Genomic DNA, 26604 nt, shown 5'->3' with positions numbered 1-26604 from the left:
TCTTACTGGCTGTAAGCAGAGAGGGCTCTGCTGGCCCTTGCTCAGGGCAAGGAGCTTCTTTAGTGGAGAACAGCAACGCTGCAGGCCTAAAAGTGAGACATTTAGAGAATTAGACAGTTGGGTAGTCCACTACTAGTTTACCTTGCAGTAAAGACTAGTTTTTGGTGAATGCATAGCATCTACTTAATGTTGGTCTCTTTCAGGCAATGAAGTGGATGTGTTGGGTGAAGCTGAAGCCCCACAAGTTATTTTCCTTGTAGAACCCCAGAAAAGGGTGCTGCAGCAATGTTGTGCTGGGGCTGGAGTAGCTCGGAGACTTATGCAGGTCCCAGGCTGGGACCACCTGAGCAGCAGGGGGAACACACGTAGCTGCTCATGAGCACTGAGTTGTGCAGATCACAGAATCAGGCTGGAAAAGACCTCTGAGGTCATCAAGTCCAACCTATGACTGATTACCACCTTGTCAGCTACGTCATGGCTTTAAGTGCTACATCCTGCCTTTCCTTAAACACTTCCAGGGACGGTCACTCCATCACCTCTCTGGGCAGCTCATTCCAATGTCGAATCACCCTTTCTGTGAAGAAATTCTTCCTGATGTCTATCAGCCTAGGACTATGCCTCCTTGTTTTGTCGCTGGTTGCCTGGAGAAAATACTGACCCCCCCCAACCTGGTTGCATCCTCCTTTCAGGGAGTTGCAGGGCGTGATGTCACCCTTAGCCTCCTCATCTGCAGGCTAAACCTCCGGTTACATCTCCTCAGTGCTGGGGACGCCGGTGCGTCCCTGCTGCGCCTCTGTGGGTGTGAGTGCGCACAGAGAGAGGGACACGGATGTGTGCCCATCTCTGCTGTGTGCGTGGGGATCTGTGCCGGGGCGTGTGCCCCTGTCCGCGCCGCGGGGACGGATGCGTGCCCGCGGGGTGTGCACATGAGTGCTCACGCACACACGCGTGTGTAGCACCCCGCGGGCCGGGCCGTGCTGGCGAGGGGCGGCCCCGGCCCGGCTCCCGCAGCCGCGGCGCCGCCCCGCTCCCGCCCGGCTCCGCTCCATCCCTCCGCCCTCCTCCCTCCCGCAGCCGCACCGAGCCACAGACCGCGGCGGGGCCGGGCAGGGCCGCACCATGACCGAGACCACCAAGACCCACGTTATCCTGCTGGCCTGCGGCAGCTTCAACCCCATCACCAAGGGGCACATCCAGATGTTCGGTCAGTGTCCGCGGCGGCGGGGCGGGCCGGGGGAGGCGGGGGGGGAGGCCTGGGGCTGCCCCCGGGTGGGGCTGGGCGCGCCGTGGGGCTCGGGGAGCGCTGGGGGCCGCGGCTCTGCTCCCGTGACCGCGGCTCCGCTCCCGGGTACCGCGGCTCCGCTCCCGGGTACCGCGGCTCCGCTCCCGTGACCGCGGCTCCGCTCCCGGGGCCGCGGCTCCGCTCCCGGGTACCGCGGCTCCTCTCCCGGGTACCGCGGCTCCGCTCCCGGGTACCGCGGCTCCGCTCCCGGGTACCGCGGCTCCGCTCCCGGGTACCGGGGCTCCGCTCCCGGGGCCGTGGCTCCGCTCCCGGGTACCGCGGCTCCGCTCCCGGGTACCGCGGCTCCGCTCCCGGGTACCGCGGCTCCGCTCCCGGGTACCGCGGCTCCGTTCCCGGGGCCGTGGCTCCCCTCCCGGGGCCGCGGCTCCGCTCCCGCGGCTCCGCTCCCGTGACCGCGGCTCCGCTCCCGGGTACCGCGGCTCCGCTCCCGGGTACCGCGGCTCCGCTCCCGGGTACCGCGGCTCCGCTCCCGGGTACCGCGGCTCCGCTCCCGGGTACCGCGGCTCCGCTCCCGGGTACCGCGGCTCCTCTCCCGGGGCCGTGGCTCCTCTCCCGGGTACCGCGGCTCCGCTCCCGGGTACCGCGGCTCCGCCGGGCGCTGTCCGCGGCCGCTGGTGCTGAAGGTGCCGCGGGCGGGGACTGCCGCGGCCTCCCGAGCCCGCTCTCCATCCCTGGCAGCTGTCCCCAGCCCTTTGGGGCTGTCCCCCTCGGATGGCCGGGTTCCCCTCCCTGCACCCACATTCTCCCGCCCCCGCAGCCCCCGGGGTCGGTCCTGGCGCTGTTTGTCCGCCGCTATTCGTCCTCCGGTGTGCGAGACTGCAGCCGCTGCAGCACTTCCATTTCCTCTGACCAGGGAGGAGATAGAACCAAGCAGCCACAGCCAGGCACAAAAGTCAACAAAAATCCTGGCACTTAATGGAGATATTGGAGTACTCAACCATGAGACAATACTAGGTCGAAGGAATGGGAAATGTTTGTGTGAGATGATGGATATTACCGAGCATCCCTGTGATGATACAGATGATGGGGATGCTAGAATCACTGCTACAGCCTGGCAAGACAAGAGGGAGGGAAGGAGGGAGAGAGGAAGGGCAGTCTCCATCAAAGGCAGTCCGACACGCCATAGATAGTGTTTGGGTAAAGCTCAAAATGCCTGGAAATCCCAATGCAAACAGTGGCTCACTTGGCTGGGGAGGAGTCCTGGGAGGGTGAAGTGTCCACTGCAGACCACCTTGGTGTGCAGAGACAGGATTCATCCTTTATGTCTGATAGGAGATTTAAGGCTGGGAAGCAGATACTGAAGGTCGTGTGCTACCAGTGGAGAAACATCCCTGGGGTTTCTAAAAGCTGTATATAAGTTTCTAAATATATAAACTATATAAAAATAGTTGAAATCAGCTTGGAGTGTTTCTGCATCAGACCTTGTTTTTGTAGAACATCATGAGTTGCACCTCAGGTTAGAAAATGATGGTTTTCTAGATGCAAAGGAGCACATTGTTATTCCATTTCATAAGTGCCAGTAAAATGTAGGCCTGGACACCAATATGCTTGAAATAAAAACAAACAAAAAAAAATCTTATCCCCTAAGGAAAAAGAAATTGCCAACAAGAATCAAGAGGAACTATTTAAAAAGAAAAACAATAATTAAATTAGAAATACTTGGTTGATGGAAGCAGCCACTGATGAAAAAGGTTTCTGTAATTCACATTTAGTCTTATTTTGATTAAGTAACACTAAAGATATCCACGTGGCCTGTATTCAATGGACAAACAACAAGTAACACAATGTATTTTAGAAAATAAGGATCAGCAAGATATTAGTATGCAATGCATGTTCTCATAGACTCGCAGTAAGATTTTCTTTTTGCTCAGTACTCTTCAGTATCTTTATCAAAGATGTGAAAGAAAATATATAATCCCTGATGGTAAAAAGTGTCCATGACCCCAAAGTGGGCAGTATAGCAATTCCTGCTGGTAATGAGTCAGTTGTGCTGCCTGACCCTGGCTGGTTGATAAAAAGAGCTAGTTCAGCAGCAAAGTCAAAGGCAAAGTCATATGGCCAGCGAGGAAGAACACATGTCAAATATAAACAAAAGGCAAATGTCTTCTGCCAAACAGCGGTGGTGTCCAGGACTGAGGGGGGATTGTGCACAGCCCACTGAATGCAAACTCTGTGTGGTGCTGTAAATAAAGCAGCAAATGTGATCCTTGTACTTATGAGCAGGGGAATATCAAGCAGAAAAAGAAAGGTTGTATTATTTTCATGTACAGCATTAGCAAAACCCTTCTCTGAGGAATAGTGAGAAGAATTACATTCATTTTGGAAGCCAGGCTTTGTGGCAGGAGACTAGGGAGGCTCAGTCTGGATGCATCCTTAAATATGTTCAGGGGTATCTTGATCTTCTTCGGGGAGGGATATGTGATATGTGATGAAAGTGGGCAACTTTGCTCAGCAGAATAAGTACGGGTGAGATGCCAAGAGTGGATCACACAACCACTTCAAACTACAAATCTGTTGTGTGGCTTTGAGTGACCATAATCAAGTAATATGAGAAAGTACCTGGGTACCTGGTGGATTCTCTGTCACATGAAGGCTGCAAATAAATACTCAGTCATCTTTCAGGAAAACAGGTTTTAGCTCAAATAGGGTAAGTTTGATGTGGAAATTTTCATGCATGCATCCTATAAAGATCCTGGAATACAATACTTGAGGTACCTGATAGGGACAAATGAGACTTCCATGAGGAAAGGACACAGAATTTAGCTTCTAAATCCATTATCATTTTTGTTTGAGGAACACTTCTCCCCCCAAAAAAGTGTAATCCTGTAAAGCAATAGGAATCCCAACCAAAATCTGTGTTACTCTTCTAGCTCTGGGCTATAGAATCCAACCAAAACAGTGCTTTATCCTGTAAACAATGATTTCAAACAGCTGAATTTGGCCAAAAATATTTTCTTCATCATTCAGACAAATATTTGGGCTTTGAGAACCTAATAGGAGGATTCTTTGCTTTGCTTAGAGAAAGACAATTTATCTCTTTAACATATGGCACTAATAAAGCCAAAAAGAAGTACAATATTTGCTCAGGTATGTCACTGTAAACACTATTGTATGTCAACCATAATTTTTCTCAGTGTGGATTTTACCATGTTTTATTCAGACCAAAACCCAACCTTTTCCCATAGGATTTTTGCCTGAATAGGGGATTAGTTAATTATGTGGAAGTCTCTTCTAGTGGGGGAAAGATTTCCATTGAGTTATTCTTTCCATCAGTCATATGGATTTAAGACTCATCATTGGGATTCCAGAAAGCCAGGATTCTTCTTACAACACCAAATCTGCAACTGCATCCCACCACTGAACCTTGTGAGGAGCTGAACTTACTGCAACAGAGCTCCCTGTTTCATCTGCCAGTTAAAATTCTGGATCACTGGGGCTCCCCACGTGAGGCTGAATTGTGTCTGTGTATCCAAAATGAATATAATGCATATTAATTAATACTTGGCCTAAGATATATAACGTATAACAAAAAAGAAGGTGAGACACAGTCATGTACAGCCATCCCTACCAAGGGGCTGAGACAAACACCCACATAATCCTGAAAACACTCCAAGTTATTTGTGGTATCAGCTGCACTTTGAAAGGTGTTCTGAATCACAAATTTCAGTCATATTTTCTAGCTTTATGTGGCTATGAGAAAAAGTTTGGGATGTTACTGTGGTGGGGAGGAAAGACAAAAAGACAGAGAGGGCAAAGGTCGTTTCCAAAGCTTGACACAAATACCGGTGATGTTTAACCCAAAATTAAACTCCATTTATAGCCTAAGGAGGTATGGAGAGGAAAAAGCAGAGCCCAATCAAAAAGTCTTAATAATTAAAGAAAAATAAGATTCAGAACAAAGTCCTGCTTTAAAGCCACATGAAACCCCCAGCACTGCTGGATGCAGCGAGCCCAGCTGCTCACCTCAGCCAGCACACACCAAACCCCAGGATGTTCACTTTCCTTTCTAGCTGCCACTCAGAGGAGCACAGAGCACAGGCTGCTGCTCATCCCTCCTGCCCTGCAGCAGCTCAGGAGGGGAACCTCTGAGATGTCCCCGCGCTGGCTTTGGCTCTCAGCACCAAGCACTGGGACACGCTGAGTGGCACCGACACCCAGCAGTGGCACCTGCTGTCTAAAGAGCATCTTCTCCATCTTGGCCTCCTCACAGTTTGCCTCCTTCTCCCTTCCCATGCAAGCAATGCCACCCAAAGGACAAAAGCCAAGGCACCAACGTCCAAAGCAAACCTAATCCATGCAGCTCTCCTAACATGCTACAGCCCATGCTGGCACTCTGCCAGACAACGAGCTCATGCTTGCTTTGACAATTAAAACTTCCCCATGTGGCCCCAGCTCAGGGAGCCCTAGTACAACTGTGTCCAGAGCATGAAAACCAAAATACAGCTCTGTAGAGCAAGGTAGAAAACAAATTTTTCAATTAAAAAAAAAAAAACATAGTTCAGTTAGAAGATGGTTTTAGGTAAAATAATGGGACTAAAGGCATCACTAGACAAGGTCAGAGACTCCAGGTTCTCTGTCATGGTGTTTCAGAGTTGGAGAGAGAGCCAAAAAATAGCTAGATTTAGAAAGAAGGTGCTGAAAGTAGTTTCTTTATAGGTTCTGCAGTGGAAAGGGCTTGTAGTATCCTGTGGATATGTGAGAATTGGAAGATTGCTCTGATGATTTCTTCAAACTGAAATGAGAGTTTTCGTGGAGTGAAATGGTATCTGGTTAATCAATGTGCTGTGGTTTTGATACTGATTTTTTTCTCTATTTTCTTTAATTAATTTTTCTTCAATTGTAGAAGAAAAGGCCCCTCTAGAATTGCCCATACCCCCTATTTTGGCTTTTTTTCCCTTGCCTTTACAAAAAGTTCTGAAATTCTTCACAATCCATTCTTTTCACGTGCAAACTTCTGGCTTCATTCACAAAGCCTTGCTCATTGGCCACAGGTTTATTTCTGCCCAGCTCTAAGAAGAGCTTCATCTCCAGGGATTGGATGACCTCTTGATTCCCCTTTCCACCTCTGCTTATCAGCCTGCAAGTAGCAGAGCTTCACTGAGGCCTCCCTGCTCTTGCAGAGGAGGATTTCAGCCTTCCTCCCTCCCTTCTGGATGCACAGTTCCCACAAAGCCCAGCAATGTAAAGTCTGGGGTCCATGGGGATGTTCAGAGCTGGTCTCAGAGGCAGCAGGTTGGGTAACCCCCCCCCGAAAATGGGGTGTTATCTAACTTGGCTTTTTTACAACTAGTTTTCGGGTACTATGAAGCACTTGATGGCAAATAGAGGATTCTAATCAAGTCTGTATCATCTGCCTGTATCCATACTGGCTCATCTTCAGCATGTGGATTTATGGGGTGATGTGTTGCTCCAGGTCAGCTTCTTTGGGAGGAAGAGATTTAACTCAGATGTGGCCCTCTGATAGGGAGTTTTGGTACCTCAGATATTTGAAACTTGTTTGACTGTGGAGTTTCCCCACCTACACCATTTCAAACAGTGCCCAGGACCTGGATTTGCACAGGAAAACACTGCCAGTAAATAGCCTGAATCCTGAAAGTCAGCAAATCCCCACTATTCTTTCATTCTGTCTAATTAAGTTTTCCTTAGGTCCTATGTGCATCTGTTATTGAAGAGAGTTAATATCCCAACCAACAGTTAGGTAAAAAACATTTCTGGTGGAAAACAATGGAAGAGGACTCTGCTATCAAACATAAAACCCTTTTGCTTGGTTCTTAAGAAACTTGAGCAATTAAAAATCTCAGCAGGCTGCTCTTTGATTATCCACTGCCATCCTTGTAGAGGAGCAGCACTGAGGGCTGCTGCATCCCATAGCAAGGGATTTGAGATGAAAGGATGGAGTGTCTAAATAAAGAGGGATGAAGAGGCAGGAGCTGAGGCTTTTGTTAATGATGTATTGTCTTAATATCCTGAATTTCAAGAATCACTTTTTCTTATTTGATTGAGATGACTGAACTGCAGAGCAGTTTAATGAGAGTGTCGCTGCCTGGGACAAAGCTGGGAGAAATGCCTGAGCGGCATGACAGCTTCACCCTTTCCCCTTTGCTTAAATAAGAATACATCAGCAAATGTCCAGAAGGAAAATTCCTTCCCCCTCCATCTAACAAAATCTTGTCAGGAGCTTGAGAGAGACTTTGCTCTGCTGTCTGCAACATGAGTAAGAAGTGCAGGCCCCCGTGAGGCTCCATTTCAGCCGGGCTGCAATGGGAACGCGTGCTTAGCTGGAGGGACCGATCCCTGGAGCTGGGAGGACGTGACGGACAGGGAGAGGCTGAAATGGCAGCCAGCAGCCGAGCCCTGCCCTCGGTACGAGGGGTCTGGCAGCCCTGGTGCCACCGTGGCTGGGTCACCTGCACGCCCAGCGCTTGTCCCGAACCCGCTGGAACTGCAGATACCCGGCTGCTGTGCTGCGAGGACAGAGCAGCACCCGTGGCTCTCTTCTGGGCACCGTTTGATATCGGTTGATGTCACATTCCTGTCACTCCACCCCATACAGACTCATTTTTTTCCACAGCCTTTATCATCCTCTTCCTGCATCTCAAGTATATCCTCTTCATGACCCAGAGTGAGTTTTCCCGAGCACAAGACTAAACTCCATCAATAACTATTCAGGGATTCTTTTAAAATATTTATAAGCTCTTAAATATTTAGCAGTATTTATTACAGTCTCTGAGACATCACATTGACTCTATGATAATGCTACCTCCCAAAATGTGTCACATACCTTCTTTTACTTCCACCGACTATAAACAACCTGGCAGTGAGAAATCCAGTCCTACAACCTCATTCAAGAAGGATTCAAGAAGCAGGGGTTCTGCTTCTATTTAAAAACCACTTGCACTCACCATGGTGCTCTCACCTCCTGCACGCTCTTCTCTGATGCTTTTTAACATCAGCCTGTGCAATGTCAAGGGTATCAATTAGCTGCATGCTAAACACCAGCAGCTCACATCTCTCGTATAACCTTGGGCAGCTCATTTACCTGCTTGAGTGGTACAGGGGGGGGAGCCACATCCTTCTGCTGCCAGGCTGCTGTGGGTCAGGTATCCCAGTGATGGGGGCCAGGGGTAGGAGTGGGTCATGACTGTGCTGATCTCTGTGCATCTGAATGGCAACAGGCCCAAAATAGACCACTGCATACTTTGGCTTCCAAAATTCCTCCTGGCAGCAAGGTTGGCAGTCTGCAAGAGGTCCTCTGAGATAAAGAAGTCCACCTGTGTTGAAGTGTAGCACAAGTACCTCCAACCTTAATCCTAACCCAAACTCCAACCTCCACCTGGGACCAGGGAGCCAAGGGCAGCCCTGGGAAGACCCAACAACCTCTGAAGACTGAACAATCAGCATAGGATAGAGACAAAGCCAGGGCACCTCTGGATTTTGACATGAGCATGCCCTCTCTGGTATTTATAACCCCTCAGTCCAAGCACTTCCATGATGCCACCAGCACCCAACCAAGCAGGGACAGATTTTCGGATGCCCTGCGTGGAGAAAGTCAATAGTGCCCATCACAACCCTGAAAATAAACCCGGGCCAAGGCACAAGCTCTCATTCCACTGAAACACTATTGTTGCTGGAAAAGGCAACCTGGCTCAGAAACACTTTTTTCCTCCTTTTCAGCATCAACTAGTTTTCTTCAGTTAGCCTGAACCACTGGATGTAACTTGGTCATAACAGCAGAAATTTGCTAAATCAATATTTGGGAACAGGAAAGCCTAGATTCTTCAGAAATATGCATTTTCAAAAGCCACTGTAGGGCTTGCCCCAGGAGAAGATTAACTGAGATAAGATATTCAGGGCTGGAATAGGAGGCACAGGCGATCCCCACGGGATGGGTGGAGAACCCACCTCCGAGCCAGGCAAGGAAGAACTTGCACAGCCCCTGCTACACAAAGGTTTATATTTTCACTGAAAATCCAACAGTCCCTAATTGAGCTTAAGCCTCCCCTGAGGAGATGACGTTTCTCTGTGGTTTGTTGGCAAGGGAAAGCAGAAAATCCACTTTTTCCAGGACAAGCTGGGTTGGGGAATGCTTAAACATGTAACTATGCTTCTGGCACCTTCGCTTTGTGCAAAAGCATGGCTGATGTTTCTGTTTGGGGGAAATGGGGTCTTGGGAATGGGTCTGCAAAGAGACAGGGTTTCACTGCTACACGCTGCAGTAATGGGAATGTGACATCCCTCTGGTGTCACCTTGAGCCTGAAATCCTACCATGGCTCTGTCACCCACAGCCTCACCAGCATCCCCCCAGCCCTTCTGCCTCTCTGTAGGTGAGATGTGCTCTGCCTGCACACTCCTGGTTCAGCCAACACAAATCCCAGACAAAGTCAGCATCTTCAGAAACTTTGCCAGCAAAGGCAAGCTGTGGGTCAGACACAGGGGGTCAGCTCCATGTGGAGGCAGCCCAAGACCAGCAAAGAGCTGCTGGACGAAGGTTCCTCATCCCTGCTACATGGGGAATTGAGAACCATAAATCCTCTGCTCCCAGTGGGATTTGTGATTGCCACGTGTCAGCCCGAAGGAGCAGCACCACACATGCCAGGACGTAAAAAGCACTGCCTTTGATGTGCTACAACAGCTTGGAAATGAAAACAAACAGAGTGCTTCCACAGGGAAATTAGGGCACTGGAAAACAAGTGTGAAAATCTGTTGGGGTTTTATTTCCCCTTCATTTTTTTTAAAGGCACTACATGACACTAATTTCCCTGAGTGAGAGGGGGACTGTGACCTCTCCAGGGATGTACATTAAGGTGCCTGTCCTATTTTACATGTTCTATCCACATTTTTGCTAAAATGACACGTAAAACCATGGCAGAATAGTGAAAATCTTGCCTTTTTCTGGGAGGGGTGACAGTTGATGCACCAGGTAGGGAAAGGTACATGACCTTTCACTTTCCTCTTCAATACCACACATACAAAAAATCATCTTACCTAGAGATGCTTAATTCTTCTCCAAGGATTTTGTTTCAGTGCTATCCTGTAGAAGACAGTTCAAAAAACCTTCTTTAGGTGAAGGCCTCTTCTTCATCCATTTTTAGAATCACTGAATGGTTTGGAAGAGACCTTAAAAGATTATCTTGTTACAACACCATTCCCTAGATCAGGTTGCTCCAAGCCCCATCCAACTATCTAAGAGTTGCTTTTACCTCATCAGATGCTTTCCCTTACCTCTTTAGCCCCAAGACCTCTAAGATACCCAGAGAGTAGCCCTGGGTGTTGAACACTTCATGGAGGTATTTAACATGCCCACCCACTCAGCTTGTTACACTTTAGGTGAGATCCAGCATGGTGTTGAGAACATTCCTGCTCTCCCTGTGATAGCAGAGTGGAGATCTCCAAGCAATAACTTATATTGCTTCTCTGTAGAAAAGGAGAGAGCGGCAGCACTGTGCTGATCACAGAAAAGTAGGTTCAGTCCCTGAAGGGAGAGGAGGGAAGAACTGGTGGCACTTCAGCTCAAGAAGCATCTCCTTGTACTTCCTCTTATGTTGCTCACCTGATGGGCATTGCCTGCTCCCTCCCACTCCATAGCAGCAGGAGTAGCAGCTACAGAAAGGAAAAGCATCTTGGGCTGGGTTGTTCTGCCATGCTTTTCCTCAGATGCTTCTTCTCAAGCTCCAGACCTGAGAACTCTTCTTCCTGGACTCCTGTGTAACTTCTCAGACGCACTGATCCTTGCAATACTTCACTTCTAATAAAAGAGGGAAAACAGGATGTCTTCACTTTCAATTATATCAAATAGTTGTCCCTCTACAGCTTCATAGAGGAAACCCAGATTCTCTGGACCAGCCAGGTCCCCTGCCCAGGCCCCATCGAGCTGGGGTTCCAGGAAATGCTCTGTTATTTCTAGGTCAGCTTACTGTGACTCAGTCTCCTACTTCTATAATTTTTAGTTAGTTTGTTTGTTTTAAACACCTAGTTTCACCTTTCTGCATGAAACCAGGAGTGGTCAACAGATGGTCATGAGTCTTACTAGTCATCACTTATGTGGCTCTGAGTCAGACACTGGTGGGGACCTGGGTGGGCTGGCAGGGTCAGGTCCTGCAGCATCACCTCTCAGGGCCTTTCACAGTCTCTGCTTCCACCGTAAATCTTGAGGCATTTGGTGGCAAGTGCTTTTTTTGTGCTTATGAAAACCTGATAAAACTAACATACAGCAACATCTGAAGCACTGTCACAGCACATGTCACAGTTGAGACAGCCATAGTACACAGAGCATCACCATACAATTTCAGAAAGCTGTAACCCATGCACAGCAACACCAGATCACTTCAGAAAGCTGCATTTGCCCCTCTTGTCCTTTAGCCCAGCCTTTTATCCCCTCATGTTCACACATTACACTGTGTGCCTCTGCTCCCTTTGGTGGCTGCTCAGTGCCCCTGGGCACTCCCTGGCTCATTGCTGTCAGTGCTGCTCACCTGCTCCTCACAGCTGAGCCCACTGGGGATGAGGCTCCCACAGCCCCATCCCAATCACCACACACTGTGTGCCTACAAAGCCCTTCCCATATTTGTTATTTCCACATTTCCTGAGTACAGCTATGGACTAATGGGGTGGAGGAAAGTATAGCAGAGCAATTAGCTCAGAGATTAAAATCTTTTAAAAAATCATTATGGGGCTTAATGGGATTTTTCTACCAACTAGAAGCCTCCTGAGAATCTGACTGAAATTGTCTGAGAGGCATTAAGCACAAGGTAGGACAGATTATTTGGGTCAGTGGGACACTAGGATCTCCCCAGGCTTGCCTTGGGAAGGGCCAACCCCACAGTGAAGAATCAGCCTCCTGCTTCTTCCCAAAGGAGAGACCTCTCTTAAAGAGCAGCCAGGGCTTGCTCTAGTGGAAATGTCTCTTTTGGGACCCCAGGGAAGGGAGATGCCAATAGTTTCCCCAGCTCTAACCAAGATCTGACACTGGGTGAAGAAACTAGTTGGGACCCAGAACAAGGCTCTGGGGTAGGCAGGAGGGCTGGGCTCTGGGAGAAGGACACCTCTGATGAATACATCCCTGATCTGGCATTCAGAGGGCTTTATATATATATAGATAGATAGATAGATATACACATTCAATTAGACTGAGAGTAACTGCTGGCTCCTTGCCCACACTGAGCTCTGGAAGCCCCATTTAGGTCCTGCAAGTGCTGCTAGCTTGAGAATAAAACAAAATGTGCTGGCATATCTGGGTCACCCTCTCCTGCAGAAGAAGGGATTTTAATGGCCATGTCCCACCTCCTGTCCAAGGTTGTCAGAGGCCAAATTGCTCAAAATAAAAATGAGACACTTGGGAACTGGTTTTGCCTTCTCCGTCACCTGTAGCTGTGCAACTTCTCTGTCCCAGCTCTCAGGGCTGTGCAATGAGGCTGTGCAGAGCTTTCTTGCCTCCCTACTACCTTGTGTGTGTTTTCAGAGAGCTGGCACAGTGTGAGCAAGCTGCAGCTTCAATCCCCTGTGGAGAAAAGGGCATAAATCAGAGCTGGCCTGTGGCTTTACTCCGTAAGGAAAAAAAAAAAATAGAAAAAAGGAAGTCTTAGGCGTGCAGATGAACCAGATACAAAGGCAAAGCAAATAAAATTTGAAATTACACTTTGAAAAATAGAACACGAGAAATATTTGATTTCAGTAATGTCAATTTAGGTGATGGAGCACTGCCAGAGGAGCCAAACATTGTGATTAAATAAACTCAGTGAGAACCTCCAAAAAGAAACATCTCTTAAATAAGGACTGATTTCCTACTGGGGAAGTGGGATGCTATTTTTTCATTCAAACTGGACAAAAACATCACTTTTCAGTTTTGTGGCCCTGGAGCATATCCTCTGATTGGTCTTTCCTATCATCATTTCTCAGGAAAGCAGCAGAGATGAAAATAGTTGAAGTGCATTTGCAGGGCAGGCGAGCAAAGCTGGTCTGGGAAAGCAGGAAAGTGTCACCAGTGCCTGGGATGGATCCAAGTGTCACCCCTGTCCCTTCCCTCCCCAGCAGAGCAAGGCTGTGGTCACCCAGCAGCTGCCAGGCACAGAGCCATGGCTGAAAGCTGCCCATGCCACAAGTAGGCTGCCAAGGGGCTAATGCATGTCTTGGCAGAGCCATCGCCCTGAGTTTATTTATGTCAACAATGTTTAAAAGCCATCGAGGCTGCCTGGAGCATTATGGACAATTTACTCCAGAAAAGGAATGAGCTGTTCATTTACAAACTGACATCCTTGCATTGGTGTGGCTGGATATAAAGTGCTCATAGAAAATGAAAATACTGGAGGGGGTTTTCTGTGGTCTGGTGTAATCTCTGGACATCACAGGTATTCAACAGGCAAGAAATGGGCTGAGAAAGGGACGGGAAGCTGTGAGAGAGGGCTGAGCTCAAGGACAACAAATGGACCAAACACCAACTAACTGTCAGAGAAGTGGAAGTAAGATGCCAAAGACTTAGGACTTTTCAGGCCAAAATCTACTTTTCTCCAGGCAAAAATCTTTGCACAAGCAGGGAGGGAAGGTTGAGAGTTGCAGACTGCTGACCACAAGGAATACAGCTGAGAAGAGAATTGGCTACTGCCGTGTCTTTGGCACTAGCCATGTCTACAGGGAGACCACGAACCTGATCTCCACAAGCAGCATGTTTTGCAAGAAAGGCATAACAAATTTTGTGAAAAAAAAAAAAAAGGTCTCTTTTGAGAACATGGACTTGAGGGCTTGGAGCAAGCACTGCAAGATCAAAGCAGCCACAGCATTTGAAGCAATGACCCATGAAATCCAGCCTGCTGTTTCCAGAAACCCAGAGCAATGGCTGCTGATGGGATCCCCTCATCCAGCTTGTGCCAGGGGCACACACCATGGCAGCAGGCACTGCACTCTCAGCCCAGGGCGGGCCATGAGCCACCAGCACCCCTGAGGTCTCTTAAAAGAGCTAAAGCAGTTTTGTCTGGCCTTGTGCAGAGGGGAGGACTCAAGGCTTGATGAGCTAACGTGTCAGGACAGGCTTGGCTACCATGGCCTATTGCCCTCTCCATTTAGCCACTGAATGGTGTGTCAGTCTAAAGAGATTCAAGCTGTAAAAAAATCAAAATAAGCTCTAAACACAGCAGCATGATTGTAGTGAGGACACATGCAGATGCTGCAAACTAACACTGCAATTTTTGAATCACAAAATCATGGATAATCTAGGAAAATATCCTTTAGATTGAGTACAGCTCTTAACTCAGCACTGCCAAGGCCACCACTAACCCATGTCCCCAAGTGCCACCTCCACATAGCTTTTAAATCCCTCTAGGGGTGAGGACTCCACCACTGTCCTGGGTGGCTGTGCCAGGGCTTGACAACCATTTACATGAAGAATTTTTTCCCAATATCCCATCTAAACCCATTTCCTCTTGTCCTGTCCCCTTTTCCCTGGGAGTAGAACCTGATTCTCACTAGGCTCTACCACCAGGGAGTTGTGAAGAGCCAGAAGGTCCCCCTTGAGCTTTCTTTTCTCCAGATTGAACCCCCACCCAGCTCTCTCAGCCACTCCTGGTGCTCCAGACCCTTCCCCAGCTGTTCCCTTCTCTGGAACCCTAACCCTTCTCTGGACCTGCTACAGCACCTCAGAGTCTTTCTTGTTCCACCCTGAAGGCATGGTGCCCCCTGCCCCAAATCCTCTGCCACCATCCCAGCAGTAAGGGCATCTGCTCCTGTCACCATGCCAGTGACACAGCTCCAGTGTGTCACCAGTGACACAGCTCCTCTCCAAACTGCATTTGATGCGTTATTTAAGAAAATGCAATCTTTTCAAAGGCTTTTGCTTTGAAATGTATGGCTGTGAAGGATTGCCTTAGCTGACGGTTGTATGAACAAGAGAGTCTGCAGAGTTTCCTGAAGGACACAGCCCTGCAAGCAAACAATGTGCTCTGCCCCAAAACCAAGAGAGAACAGCCCAGTTTGGGATGTGAAAGGGTGCTCTGCAAGTTGTGGGCAAGACAGAGCCAGAAGGCAGCTCTCCCCATTCCCGACACCGTACTGCTGCTTCTTAGCCCACATTTGCCCAAATACTTCCCTTGCAGGGATCTAATTGTCAATAAATGTGCTCCTGTTTCCATGCATGTTTAAATTATATGTAGTGCTTCTGAGGAAGACAACAAGCTCTTGGAAATGCAGATCCCAACTTAGGAAGCAGCCTCATTTTTACAGGTTTCCCTAAAGACTGTGCAGGTTTAAACTCAAATGAGCAGTTTTGATGGCAATACAGCAGCAGCACCCCTCTCCTGCCAGCAGCAGAGCCCTCCCCAAGTGCTGCAAGGCCATCAACAACCTCTCAGATCCATGCCATGGTCAGTGACACCTTCCACTAGGAGCAAGTTGCTCCAAGCCCCAGCCTACCTGGCCTTAGTACTTCCAAGGATGAGATATCCAAAATTTCTCTGGGCATCCTGTGCCAGTGCCTGTTTTCTGCAGAAGAAATGTTTTGTTAAGGCAGAAGGTGGTGGTGGATATTTGGTGTGAGCTGGAAGCTGGAACTGAGGTGACATGCCAGCAGCATGGGTCACATTGCCTGAAGACATAGAGATGGTGCCAGGCTGTTTAAATATAGACCTTGAGGTATTGGTAGCCAGGAAAAACCTTTGGCTTTTGCCACCAAGAGCTCAAGACAAATTGATACCATCAGCCACCCCTGAGAGCTTGAAGCAGAGTTTGCATACGAAGAGTTCAGCTCTGAAAGATGAACTTTATAAAGGGGTCATACACGAAGATGGACAGATCAGTGTTTTTAATCTTCTTTTGGCAAGACAAATCAAGTCAGGGCAAATCAGGAAATAATGAAAAGATGTGTTAATTTAAAACTCAGCATTATCTTTTTTGTTAGGGAATTTTTAAAAATTTGCATTTTATTTTGCATTATGATAAAAAAGTAAATGCTGATCCATCAATCTTCGCTTCTCCCTACCTGTGCAAAAAACCAAACCCAAGCATACTGTGTCTTGCTGCATGTGCTCTCATGGGATTTTGAGGGCAGGAAGGATAATTTTGGTGCATTGAATTCAGGCAATCAAATTTTACTCCCTTGCACATATCAAATGATTCAAGCCCACTTTTCCCTCTCTGGAGGCTGGTGTGTCCAGGGCACAAGAGCTGGGAAGGCAGCCAGAGTGAGGATTTCAGGTGAGTCTGAGGAAGAGGCTATATTAAGGCTGGCAAATTTCCCACAGGCTGTCACAGAGACCTGAGGCTGCTCAATGCCCTCGAGGGGGGGAAAAAGGTCCATGGCAATTATATTTCCTTAATTTACTTTTAACTGACAGAAGCTGAATAATATTCCCTAGCAGAAATTTCAAAATTTGGAGGAAAAAAAAATTTGCCCAAGTGACTCAGAATCCTGGAATGGTTTGGGTTGAACGGGACCTTAAAGCTCATCCTGTTCCAACTCCTGCCATGGGCAGGGACGTGTTCCACTAACCCAGGTAGCTTCAAGCCCCATTCAACCTGGCCTTGGACACTTCCAGGGATGTGGCAGCCACTGCCCCACTGGGAACACTCACCCTTCAGAAGGACCTCTCACCATCCCCCAGGGCAGTGCCAGACACTGAGTTCAGTGTCTGAAGGATGTGATGCACAGTGACATCTTGGGTCTTGAAATCACCACCTCCATTTCAGAAATGCTCCTTTTATTTGCAAATCCAAAATATCTTATAGATCTTGAAGAAAACAAGTTTCTAATGGCTCATCAATCTTACCTGCCTTTTTGCTCTTACCTTCCTTCTTTTCCCTTGCTACTGTCTCAATAGCTGTGGTAGATGCGTAGGAGATCAGGTGAGTTTGGCAATTTGTCACTAGGATTTTTATCCTCAATGCCACCTTAAGGAAATACAAGCCTGAAGCTGAACATCTCTCAGCATAGCTGGGACATGGGCAGCACATGGTGCTGACACAGGCCAGGGAGGGGTGTAAGAGCTGTGCCCTGAGGAGGGACTGCCTGGGCTGTGGCTGCCAGGGTGCTGCAGGGCTCAGTGGGTCCTGCTAAATCCCCCCCACCCTTTTCCTTGTCCCCCCTCCAGAGCGAGCCCGGGATTACCTGCACAAGACCGGACGCTTCATCGTCATTGGCGGCATCGTCTCGCCCGTGCACGACTCCTACGGGAAAACGGTGCGTGGTGCCCGCGCCCTGCGTGACACGGCATCCCCGGGTCAGGGCATCCCCCGGGTCAGGGCTGGGCACGGGCAGCACTGCTGACCTGTGGCCCCCTCATGGCCCTCTTCTGTCTGAGGCAGCTCCTGACCTTGGGAAAGTCTCAGAGGGAAGGATAAAAACTGCAGTGAGACACTAAAATGAGCCAAAGTACTAGACAGCAAAGAGAAACCTTCCCATCCAAAACAGTAGTGGTGGTGATGCCTTAAGTGGGGGTTGGTGGGTTTTTTTAGCTTGAATTATTTCAAAGCAAATTGGGTTGGTTTTTTTTTTGGGGGGGAAATATCAAAATTATGCAAATGAGTGAACTTTAGAAGACCTTGTCAAATAAGGAGTAGCGAGCTTACTTGTCTCCTGAAAGCTGGAGGAATTTCATCAAGAAACCACCCCCTCGGGTTGGCCCCCTTGGAGCACAGGTCTGGGAGTGGTGTGCTGAGCAAATATCACCACCCCAGCACTTAGCCAGGGCTGAGCCCAACAGAGACTCCTCCCCTCCAGCAAACAGGAGCTTCAATAAACTTCTGTGGGCAGGCAGGAATCCTTCTGGCCTGTCTCACATGAGTGAGCCTGATGTTCTGCCCAGAAAGGTTTTCAAGCCCAGGCTGGCCAGAGCAGAAGGCTTCATAGCTGTTCTTCCTTCACCTTCCTGTGCAGGGGCTGGTCTCCAGCCGGCACCGCCTGACCATGTGCCAGCTGGCCGTGCAGTCCTCCGACTGGATCAGGTGGGTGGCACAGCTGGCACCTGCCACGGCACCAGCAGCCCCTGCCCCTTCCCTGCACCATGGGGACAAAGTCCTGCATGCAAAGTGGAGATGCCACCAGCCGGTAGAGACAGCTCCAGGATGAATTTTCTTCCAGCCCAAGCTTGACTAAAAATCATAGACCTTCCCCTCCCAGTCCAGCAGAGAACAAACAAGGACTGGTTTTACCCTTCAAGGGAGCCCTCAGGATTTGGGGAGCCGTTCCAGACCCTCACCGAGCCTGTGCTGTCTGGGTGATACCCAAAGTGACTCAGCCTTGTGGCATCTCCCCTGTCCACACACGTAGCACCAGCCTGCAACTTCCACCTTCCCAGCACTGCCAGGTGGCATCTGGTGGTTGAAGTGACACCAGAAGCATCTTGGGCTGCCCTCAGGAAGCCCACACAGTTACATCCAAGCCAAAAAAGCTGGTTGGTTAGGTGCCAAGCATGGGAAGATGACCAGGCTCCAGAGCTGCTAGGGATGGCTATGGAGAAGGGCTGGAGGAAGGACATGGTCCATGCCAGGGCTGAGGCATCGATGATGGCTGCTCATGGCACTGCTGGCCAGTCCAGTGGGGAGGAGGTGGCATGGGCAGGAGGTCCAGGCAGTAGCCATGAGTGACTCTGTTGCCTTGCTGTGCTTCTGGCAGGGTGGACCCCTGGGAGTGCTACCAGGACACCTGGCAGACCACCTGCAGTGTGCTGGAGCACCACCGCGACCTGATGAAGGTGAGGCAGCCCCTGCACCGTGGGTGCACCAGGGTGAGGGCATGGGGAGGGGGGCATGGGGGTGCTCTTCCACCAGCTCACGGCCATCCACAAGCAAAACACAGCAAGAAGACCTGCAGGAACACAGTGAGATCCTGACCTCGAAGGGGTGAGACCTTGTCACAGCGGCTTTGAGGTCTGGGCCCTGATGGCAGAAGGAAATGGAGCCCTCCAGCTGGAGCCAGCAGCCACCCTGGACTCAGCAACGCCAGGAGGGCAGCAGGGCTTAAGGCAGACTCAAAGCAGGGGTGGGCATAAAGCACATCATTAGTGATGCCCTGCTTCCTCCTCCCTGAGGGAGGGAGGTGTGGAGGGGCCTCCCTGCTCACCAGCTGAGCCAGAACTACTCTATGAACCTGACAGAGAGATTTGACAGGAAAATTCAGCCTCTGGGAAGTCCCCAGGGAGCACAGCCCCAGGAGGAAAAGCTCCAGGCAGTCCTGAAAGCCAAGGAGGAAGGTGACTGCCCTTGGGTGGCAGGGGTAGCAGAGCTGCTGGTTCACTCAAATATAGGAAGGAAACCAAAGACAGGAAATGGATGAAAGGGCGTTGTACAAGCTCACAGACAGCCCAGAGAGGAGGCACAGGAGTGGCATTAGCCAGCCCAGCAGGCTGTCCAGTGCAGCCAAGGACTGTGGTGCTGAAGCCAGGTAGTTGCTGGTGATACCTTCCTTTTCCTGTAGGGATGGGTGGAGGAGAAGAGGACATGAATGCTCCTTGCTAACCCACACAAAAAAGTTGATACCACCTTAAACATGAGTCATTATCTACAGGGCCCCGATAGCCCCAGGCCCATTTGGTGAGGTCAGATGGGACTGGAGACCCTAAAGTGAGCTGGGATGTACCTGTCACAAAAGGTAACCTTGAGCCAGGGCTGCAGAGGCTTGTTACAGGCTCAGAAAGGTTTTGCAAGGGTGCTGTGGTGAGGGCACTGTTCCAGCTACATCCTTCCCTGATTGCAGAGAGTGACTGGCTGCATCCTCTCCAATGTCAACACACCCTCCATCACCCCTGTGATCGGCCAGCCCCAGAACGAGTCCTCGCAGAACATCTACCAGAACAACAACAGCGTCTCCAGCAAGCCCACCGCAGGTAGGTGGCAGCAGTTGTAGGGAAGAGAGGGATGGCTACTTCCATCCCACCTCCAGCCAGGGCTGCCAAATATCAGAACAGTGCTCCATCAGATTATTTTTGGACAGGTGTCTCATCAGTCTTGGTGAACCAAGTCCAGCGTGGGGCAGGGGTGTGATGCAGGAGTCAGCATTCAGCACAGAGAGGGCAGAAGCCAAAAACAGCTAAAAATGGCTGTGAAAGTGCCATGGACTTCAGCTGGATGATGTCTAGGCAGTGAGACCAACAAAAGGAAAGGTTACCTAGTACCAAGGGAAGAACTGGCAGGAGAGATGATGTAGTGGGATTCCCTGCAAGACAGAGGGATGTGCACCATAAAGGTATTAGCTGAGAAGAGGGAAAACTACTTAAATCCCATTAAAATGGACACCTTATGATTTTCTTCATTATTTTAGCTGCCTAGCTGGTCGCTTTAAGACACAGTGGAGCACTCTTGGGGGTTAAGACCATGAGAGGGGGTGCTGGGAGATCTGGGAGTAGTTGCACACCCAGGCACAGGAGCATTTTGCAGAACCAGGGTGGCTGAAGCACGTGGATGGGTTGATTGCACAGCCTCTCTCCCATTCATTTTCCTTCTTCCCCTTTAGCAAAGATCTTGGGGAAGGTGGGAGAGAGCCTGAGCAGGATTTGCTGCGTTCGCCCGCCCATGGAGCGCTTCACCTTTGTGGGTATGTAGAGGAAAGGGTCAGCATCACCCCTAGAGACCCACTCCCCACCCTTCCTCCCAACCCCTCTTCGAGGCTGGGCACCAGCACCTCTCTTTTGCTGCCCTTTCTCAGATGAAAATGCCAACCTGGGGACTGTGATGAGATACGAGGAGATCGGTGAGTACCCAGCCCCTCTGTGCACTGCTCCCACTCCTCTGGGCGAGCTGCATGCTTGGGAGCATCTGCATGGCAGCTCTGGCACACACAGGTTCATCTCACCTTGGTGCCAGCTACTGGGGCTCCAGAATGCAACAGAAACTCAGCTCAGCTCTAACTGGGCTGAGCCTAGTCCCATTGGCAGATAACAGCATGAAATATGGGAGTGCAATGGGAACACAGCTCCCAGCACTGGCACAGACCTGCCAGGCACCCTGTCCTGAGAGTCCCCTCAAGTGCCATCAAACTTGACCTCCCATGGTGGTGTCACCCCATGCCTGCAGCCCTGCAGAGCCTCACACAGCAGCAGGAGAGATTTCAGCTGCCTGACCAGCCATGGTTCCCTTTGTTCTAAATACTTTTAGGGGGTTAACCCCGCCAGACATCACCCAGAGGTCTGCATGGGGAGTTTGCTGGTGGTTTTGAGACCCCTTTTCACACACAGCCTGGGACTACAGCTGCCCTAGCACTAGCACCATGCCGAGCCTAAAGGTTTTGGCCACCTGGGAATGCCAAACAGTGAAGCATTTTCCCATGTAGCCACCTCTTCTTACCCTTCTGTGGGGGTTTAGTGGCTTTTATCAGGCAGTTGTGCAAATAAATTAATCCCTATGGGCCGGTCAGAGCAGAAAACTTCCCACAGCACAATTTTCTTGCTGAGCTCTAAAGCCAACCCTCAAGCTGGGGAGTGGGGGTGGGGTGTCCTTCTCAACCCCCTGTGCTCTCACCTCTGGGCTTCTGTCCTCTCTTTTCCAGAGCTTCGCATCTTGCTGCTCTGTGGCAGTGACCTACTGGAGTCCTTCTGTATTCCTGGCCTCTGGAATGAGGCAGATGTGAGTCACCACTGCCAGGCACCCCTCCATGCTCTTCCTCTCTGCTTCCCACAGCCAGTGCTCCTGGGAGCCTCTAAGTCCCTTGGGATGACAGGAGCTGTGCCCACCATCTCCACTGCCTCCTCCATCCCAACCCTGTCACCTCCCCTGCACATTTCCACTACCCTGTTCACTGTTAATGCAGAGGACATCACCTGAGGTGGAGGGTAAGCCCATCCCAAGGCATTTCCAAAGGCTGTGCTCCCACTCCTTGTCCCTCAGAAGGAGCCAGTATCAAGTAGATACCAATCCCAGCAGAGTGAGTTATGCAGGTAGGAAATGAAGTATTTACAGGAGTTGTCCAGATATTAGGAATTAAACATATTTAGAGGCAAATTAACATCTTTCAGTGTTGGTCCTTGCTGGAAGAAGCCATATTTCCATGGGAGAACACCAGCCCTGGAGAGGGGCCAGGCTGCTGACCCACCAGCTGGGTTGGAGCCATGCTGGCTATGAGGGCTCCCCCATCTCCTCCCTGAAATCAGTCAGTCAACACAAACCTCCCTCCTTGAGCTTCTAAGTCTTCAAAAATCAATTACCACATCTTCAATCCTTCAGTTTTAAAGCATTTAGGCAGCAGGCACCTCCTTTGAAGGGCTGGAAAAATTGAAATGAGCCAAGCCCTGAGCCCAGCACAAAGGATGCAGCAATTACATCAAAGCACAGGCAGAAGATGCATTCTGCTGCAGCACCTCTTCATAGACTCCTGCTGCCTGAATTTCCTGATCCAAAGCTCTTTTGGATGAGCCTGATTTGTCTCATGTGAGATAGGTGTGAGCACTATGAGTGGTCCCCATAGAGCAGCAAATTTGGCTAAACTTGGAAGAACAATCCTGCCAGACCTCTGTCAGGATCAATATATCCATCCTGTTCATGAACCCTTCCAGCAAGGCAGCGAACTCATTCACCTTGGGCAACCTCTTCTGCTGTCACCTCCTTCTGCCACAAGTTCTCCTCAAAGCCTGACCTCAACATTCACTAACAGGATTTAACCCTGTGCCTTTTATTTCAACTACTGCCGACCACATGCCCGCATAATTCCATGTTTCTGCCAAAGGCTGTTGACACAGCCTCAAAGTCACTCCCCATCTCCCTCCAGACCATGGTCCAGCTTTCAGGGGCAGGATGGGATTAGTAGACAGTGGCAGGTTTTGTGTGGGGCAGCTATAAAGCTCTCCACACCTTGTGTTGCTCCCAGATGGAGGTGATCGTCGGGGAGTTCGGGATCGTGGTGGTGCCCCGGGATGGAGCAGACCCTGAGCGGATCATGAACCACTCCTCCATTCTCCGCAAGTACAAAGTAAGTGAGTGAGTGGGTGCACGTGGGGCCAGGGAAGGCTGCGAGAGGGCTCGTGGTCTCTCTTCACCCAGGGGGACACTTCTGTCATGGGACACAAAGCATCTCAGGGTCAGGTGCTCTCAGCTGATGGGTGAGATGAGCAATGGGTCACCCCACAGCAGGTGGGGAGGCTGGAGTGGCAGATATCTGCTTTCAAGCCATCCCTTCACTCCTGTTTTCCTCTTTCCCCTGCAGAACAACATCCTGGTGGTGAAGGACGACTCAAATCACCCCATGTCAGTTGTCAGCTCCACCAAAAGCAGGTGGGTGAAGCAGGGCTACTCTCACTACAGAGTGGGGAGCAGGGTGTCCCCAGCCAGCCTCTCCATTTGCAGGGGCACCTGACCCACCCCAGTGGGCTCTGACACCTTTCTCTCTCCCCATGCCCCCAGACTGGCCCTGCAGCACGGGGACGGACACGTTGTGGATTACCTCTGCCAGCCCGTCATTGACTACATCCTCAAGAGCCAGCTCTACATCAACGCCTCTGGCTAAGTGCCCGAGACCTGGCAGCGAGACAGCCCTCGTGTCCCGCCTGCCTGCAGCTCTGCATCACTCTTTTCTCTCTCTCAGTCCATGTCTCCATCTCTCTCCCCATGCCATGGCCTCCTGCCCGTGTCTGCCTCTCACCCCCAGCACCAACACTCTGTTGTGCAGCCGTGTCCAGGGAATGGTTTAGTCTCTTTTTCTGGGGTACTGCCCTGCCCTGTGTGCGTGGGGAGGGAGGGGGGCTGGTCAGGGAGCGACATGCTCCGTGTGCTCCCAGCATGTCCCTGGGAAATGGTTCCTCAGTCCATCTTCCCAGCATGCTCAGAGCAGGGGCTGCCTATTCTGCATCATCTTACACAACCTTTGCTCAATAAATCTGGGTGATTTTTTTTTTTTATTAAGTAACTTTAGTGTGAGCCCTTTGGGCCTCTCAGCCCAGTGACCAACCAAACCCTGGCTGGCAGTGGACAGTTGTAACAATCAGCTCAGTGCCCCACGGCAGGGGAACCTCCTCGGGCCAGCCATGAGACAGCCCAGCTAACAAAATCCTCCTCCTGCCCTGAAAAGTCATGGAGAGGGCATTTCTAAAAGGCAGCAGAGGCCTTGGTAGAGCAACATCCTGGTGGTGAAGGATGTAATGAACCATTACAGAGAGAATGACACATCTCACCTTCCCTTAGCTGCAAGAACTGAAGCCACTCCCTAGGCAAGTGAAGTTGGGGTGATGTTCTACTCTTACCCAGTGTCAGGAGGCACATCCCACAGCACCTAGAAAGGGATCTGCCTTTTATGGGTAGAAAGAAGCAGGTGGTGAGCCAAAGCCTCTGGTGAGAATTTGCCCCAAACCTGGCCAGGTCCACCCCCATCCTCTACCCTCCAGATCTCCATTTCTGCTCCTTCTGTCTTCCCCTGCCACTCCTACTCTCTCCCTCTCCTCGAAGAGTTCATTAAATGCATAATAACCTCCCCCTCCCAAACCAGCCATGGCCACTTGGCACATTCCTTGGGACAAGCCAGGCTCCTGCTCCTGCCTGTGATACACCTCCTGATGCCAGAGATGGATCTGGTGGAGATGCTCACAGTAAAAGCAGGACAGGTAATGTGGAGCAGTTACTGAAGTCTTGTGGAGAGGAGGATTGCTGGAGAAATCCTTGTCCCACTGATCATCCCTAGGGCACAAGGACCCTGAACAGCTCCTGGGGAAGCTCACAGCCATGAAGAAGGTTTAGCCCTCACCTTCTCCTCTCCCTTTGCTCCCTGTAACCTTATATCACTATAGGTACAGTCCTTCTGCCTGTGGCTGAAGGTCCTTCGGGGTCTTTCAAGGAAAGATGTGAAAATTCTTTTCTTTTGTCCCTTAAAATCCATAAAGGGTAACAAGTAGCTCTCAGACAAGCTCCAAAGGTGGGACTTTGTGCTAAATTTGGTGACCTGCTAGGTGCTGCTGGCATCCTTGGAACAGCAAGCCACTGTGGACATACAAAGAAACCCACAGCCACAGTGTCCTTGCAGCAGACAAGATTTTAGGAACAGTAGTTGACAACTCCTCAGGAAGGCACAGCCCTTCCCAGAAAGACAGGAGTGATGTGACTCACCCAAGGGCCAGAAAAAGGTCTTTCCTTGTCAGGGATTTCCCTCTGCATGGAGAGGTTTGTTTGGGAACTGTTCTAAATTTGGCAGCTGAGTCCCTCAGTGCCAGCTCTGGTATCTACAGGCCATTGAGTACATATCCCATAGGATGAGGAGCTATGGAGATGCCAAAGCAGAGAAGGTGGTGAGTGTGTGAAGGACTCTGCTCCAGGGAGGCTCTCAGCCAGTCTGAGCTGGTCACCACCACCACAGTGAGCTCCCTAACAGTGACACCTCCGGGTGCCCTGAGACACCCAGTGCACGTCAGCCCCTCGCTGGGCTGCTCTCCTCCTGCTTCTCTTGTACATTCTGTTTGTCAGCCTCCCTTCCCTCTCCACCCCAACACACAAATTGTCCCAGACAGCAGCCTCCCCTCCTTTCCAGATGTCCCCTGTGTTTCTTAGCTCCAAGCCAGAGAAACAGCAATGGTGGCAACCAGCCTCCAAAACACACAGAGGGACTGAACCTCCTGGGGAGCGACACTCTGAGGTGGCAGCAAAGAGAGCAGGTTTTCCTCAAGGAAAGACCTAGAAAATATTTTAAACAATGAAGAGAGGGAAAGAAAGAATCATGTCCAAAAGCCATCTCTGATCCTCCCTCCCTCATACACAAAAGGGGACCTGGGAATGCCACGGCCTCCTGATCCACATGGTTGGAATGGTGAAGATGATGAGTTTGTTCTGTCCTACTGCTCTTACCTTTGTGTACCCACTCAGTAAAACTCACAGCATGGGGGGAGGGATGGGGGTTTGTAATGGGGCCTTCAGCTCTGGGACTGGTTTGGAAAAATGTCTTTGGGTGGGCACGGGAAGAAAATAATCATCTGTGATGATCCATGTGACCACTGGGGAGGTGAGGATGGGGGTTTCCAGGGTGCAGGAGAGGTGTGGGAAGAAGCTCATGGGTTTTGGTCTTTGAACCGCCACTTTTTATCAGTCAATTTACTGAAAGCGAAATGAACTTCAAACGTCTTTTGGGGAAAGAAAATAAATAAAGGGGGGAGGGAAAGGGGTTGAAGTTTCCATGCCACCAATTTCACCTTTGTCAAATGTTTTGGAGCCTTTTTTTTCTTTTTTTTCTGTTGCTATATGAAGAAACAGTCATTAACAAAAAATACTTTATCAGCAAAATGTTTAAATTATGTAATAAACAAAACAAAACAGAGATGTTACTGGTGTGACTTTAAAACAGCCCCCAGCCTGAGTCAGAACAAGAGAGCAAATGCCTGCATGGCTGCGATAACCCATGGCCAAATCCCCCCAAGTG

The 26604-nt window shown here is 50.1% G+C and overlaps 1 protein-coding gene across 1 annotated transcript; it reads left to right on the top strand.

The window, feature by feature from the left end:
• Positions 1 to 1007: 1007 nt before the first annotated feature.
• NMNAT2 (nicotinamide nucleotide adenylyltransferase 2) lies at positions 1008 to 26502 on the top strand. Its single transcript, XM_021525108.4, has 11 exons — positions 1008 to 1204; positions 17375 to 17463; positions 18160 to 18227; positions 18898 to 18976; positions 19978 to 20107; positions 20734 to 20814; positions 20926 to 20970; positions 21766 to 21842; positions 23080 to 23181; positions 23416 to 23483; positions 23613 to 26502. The coding sequence occupies exons 1-11, from the start codon at positions 1120 to 1122 to the stop codon at positions 23713 to 23715; spliced, it is 927 nt and encodes a 308-aa protein (XP_021380783.1). The 5' UTR covers positions 1008 to 1119; the 3' UTR covers positions 23716 to 26502.
• The last annotated feature ends 102 nt before the right edge of the window (positions 26503 to 26604 follow it).

This window comes from Lonchura striata, chromosome 8, assembly GCF_050655825.1.
Source record: "Lonchura striata isolate lonStrDom1 chromosome 8, ASM5065582v1, whole genome shotgun sequence".
NCBI classification, from domain to species: domain Eukaryota; kingdom Metazoa; phylum Chordata; class Aves; order Passeriformes; family Estrildidae; genus Lonchura; species Lonchura striata.
The sequence above is the reverse complement of the archived record's forward strand: the minus strand, read 5'-3'. Positions and strand labels throughout refer to the sequence as shown.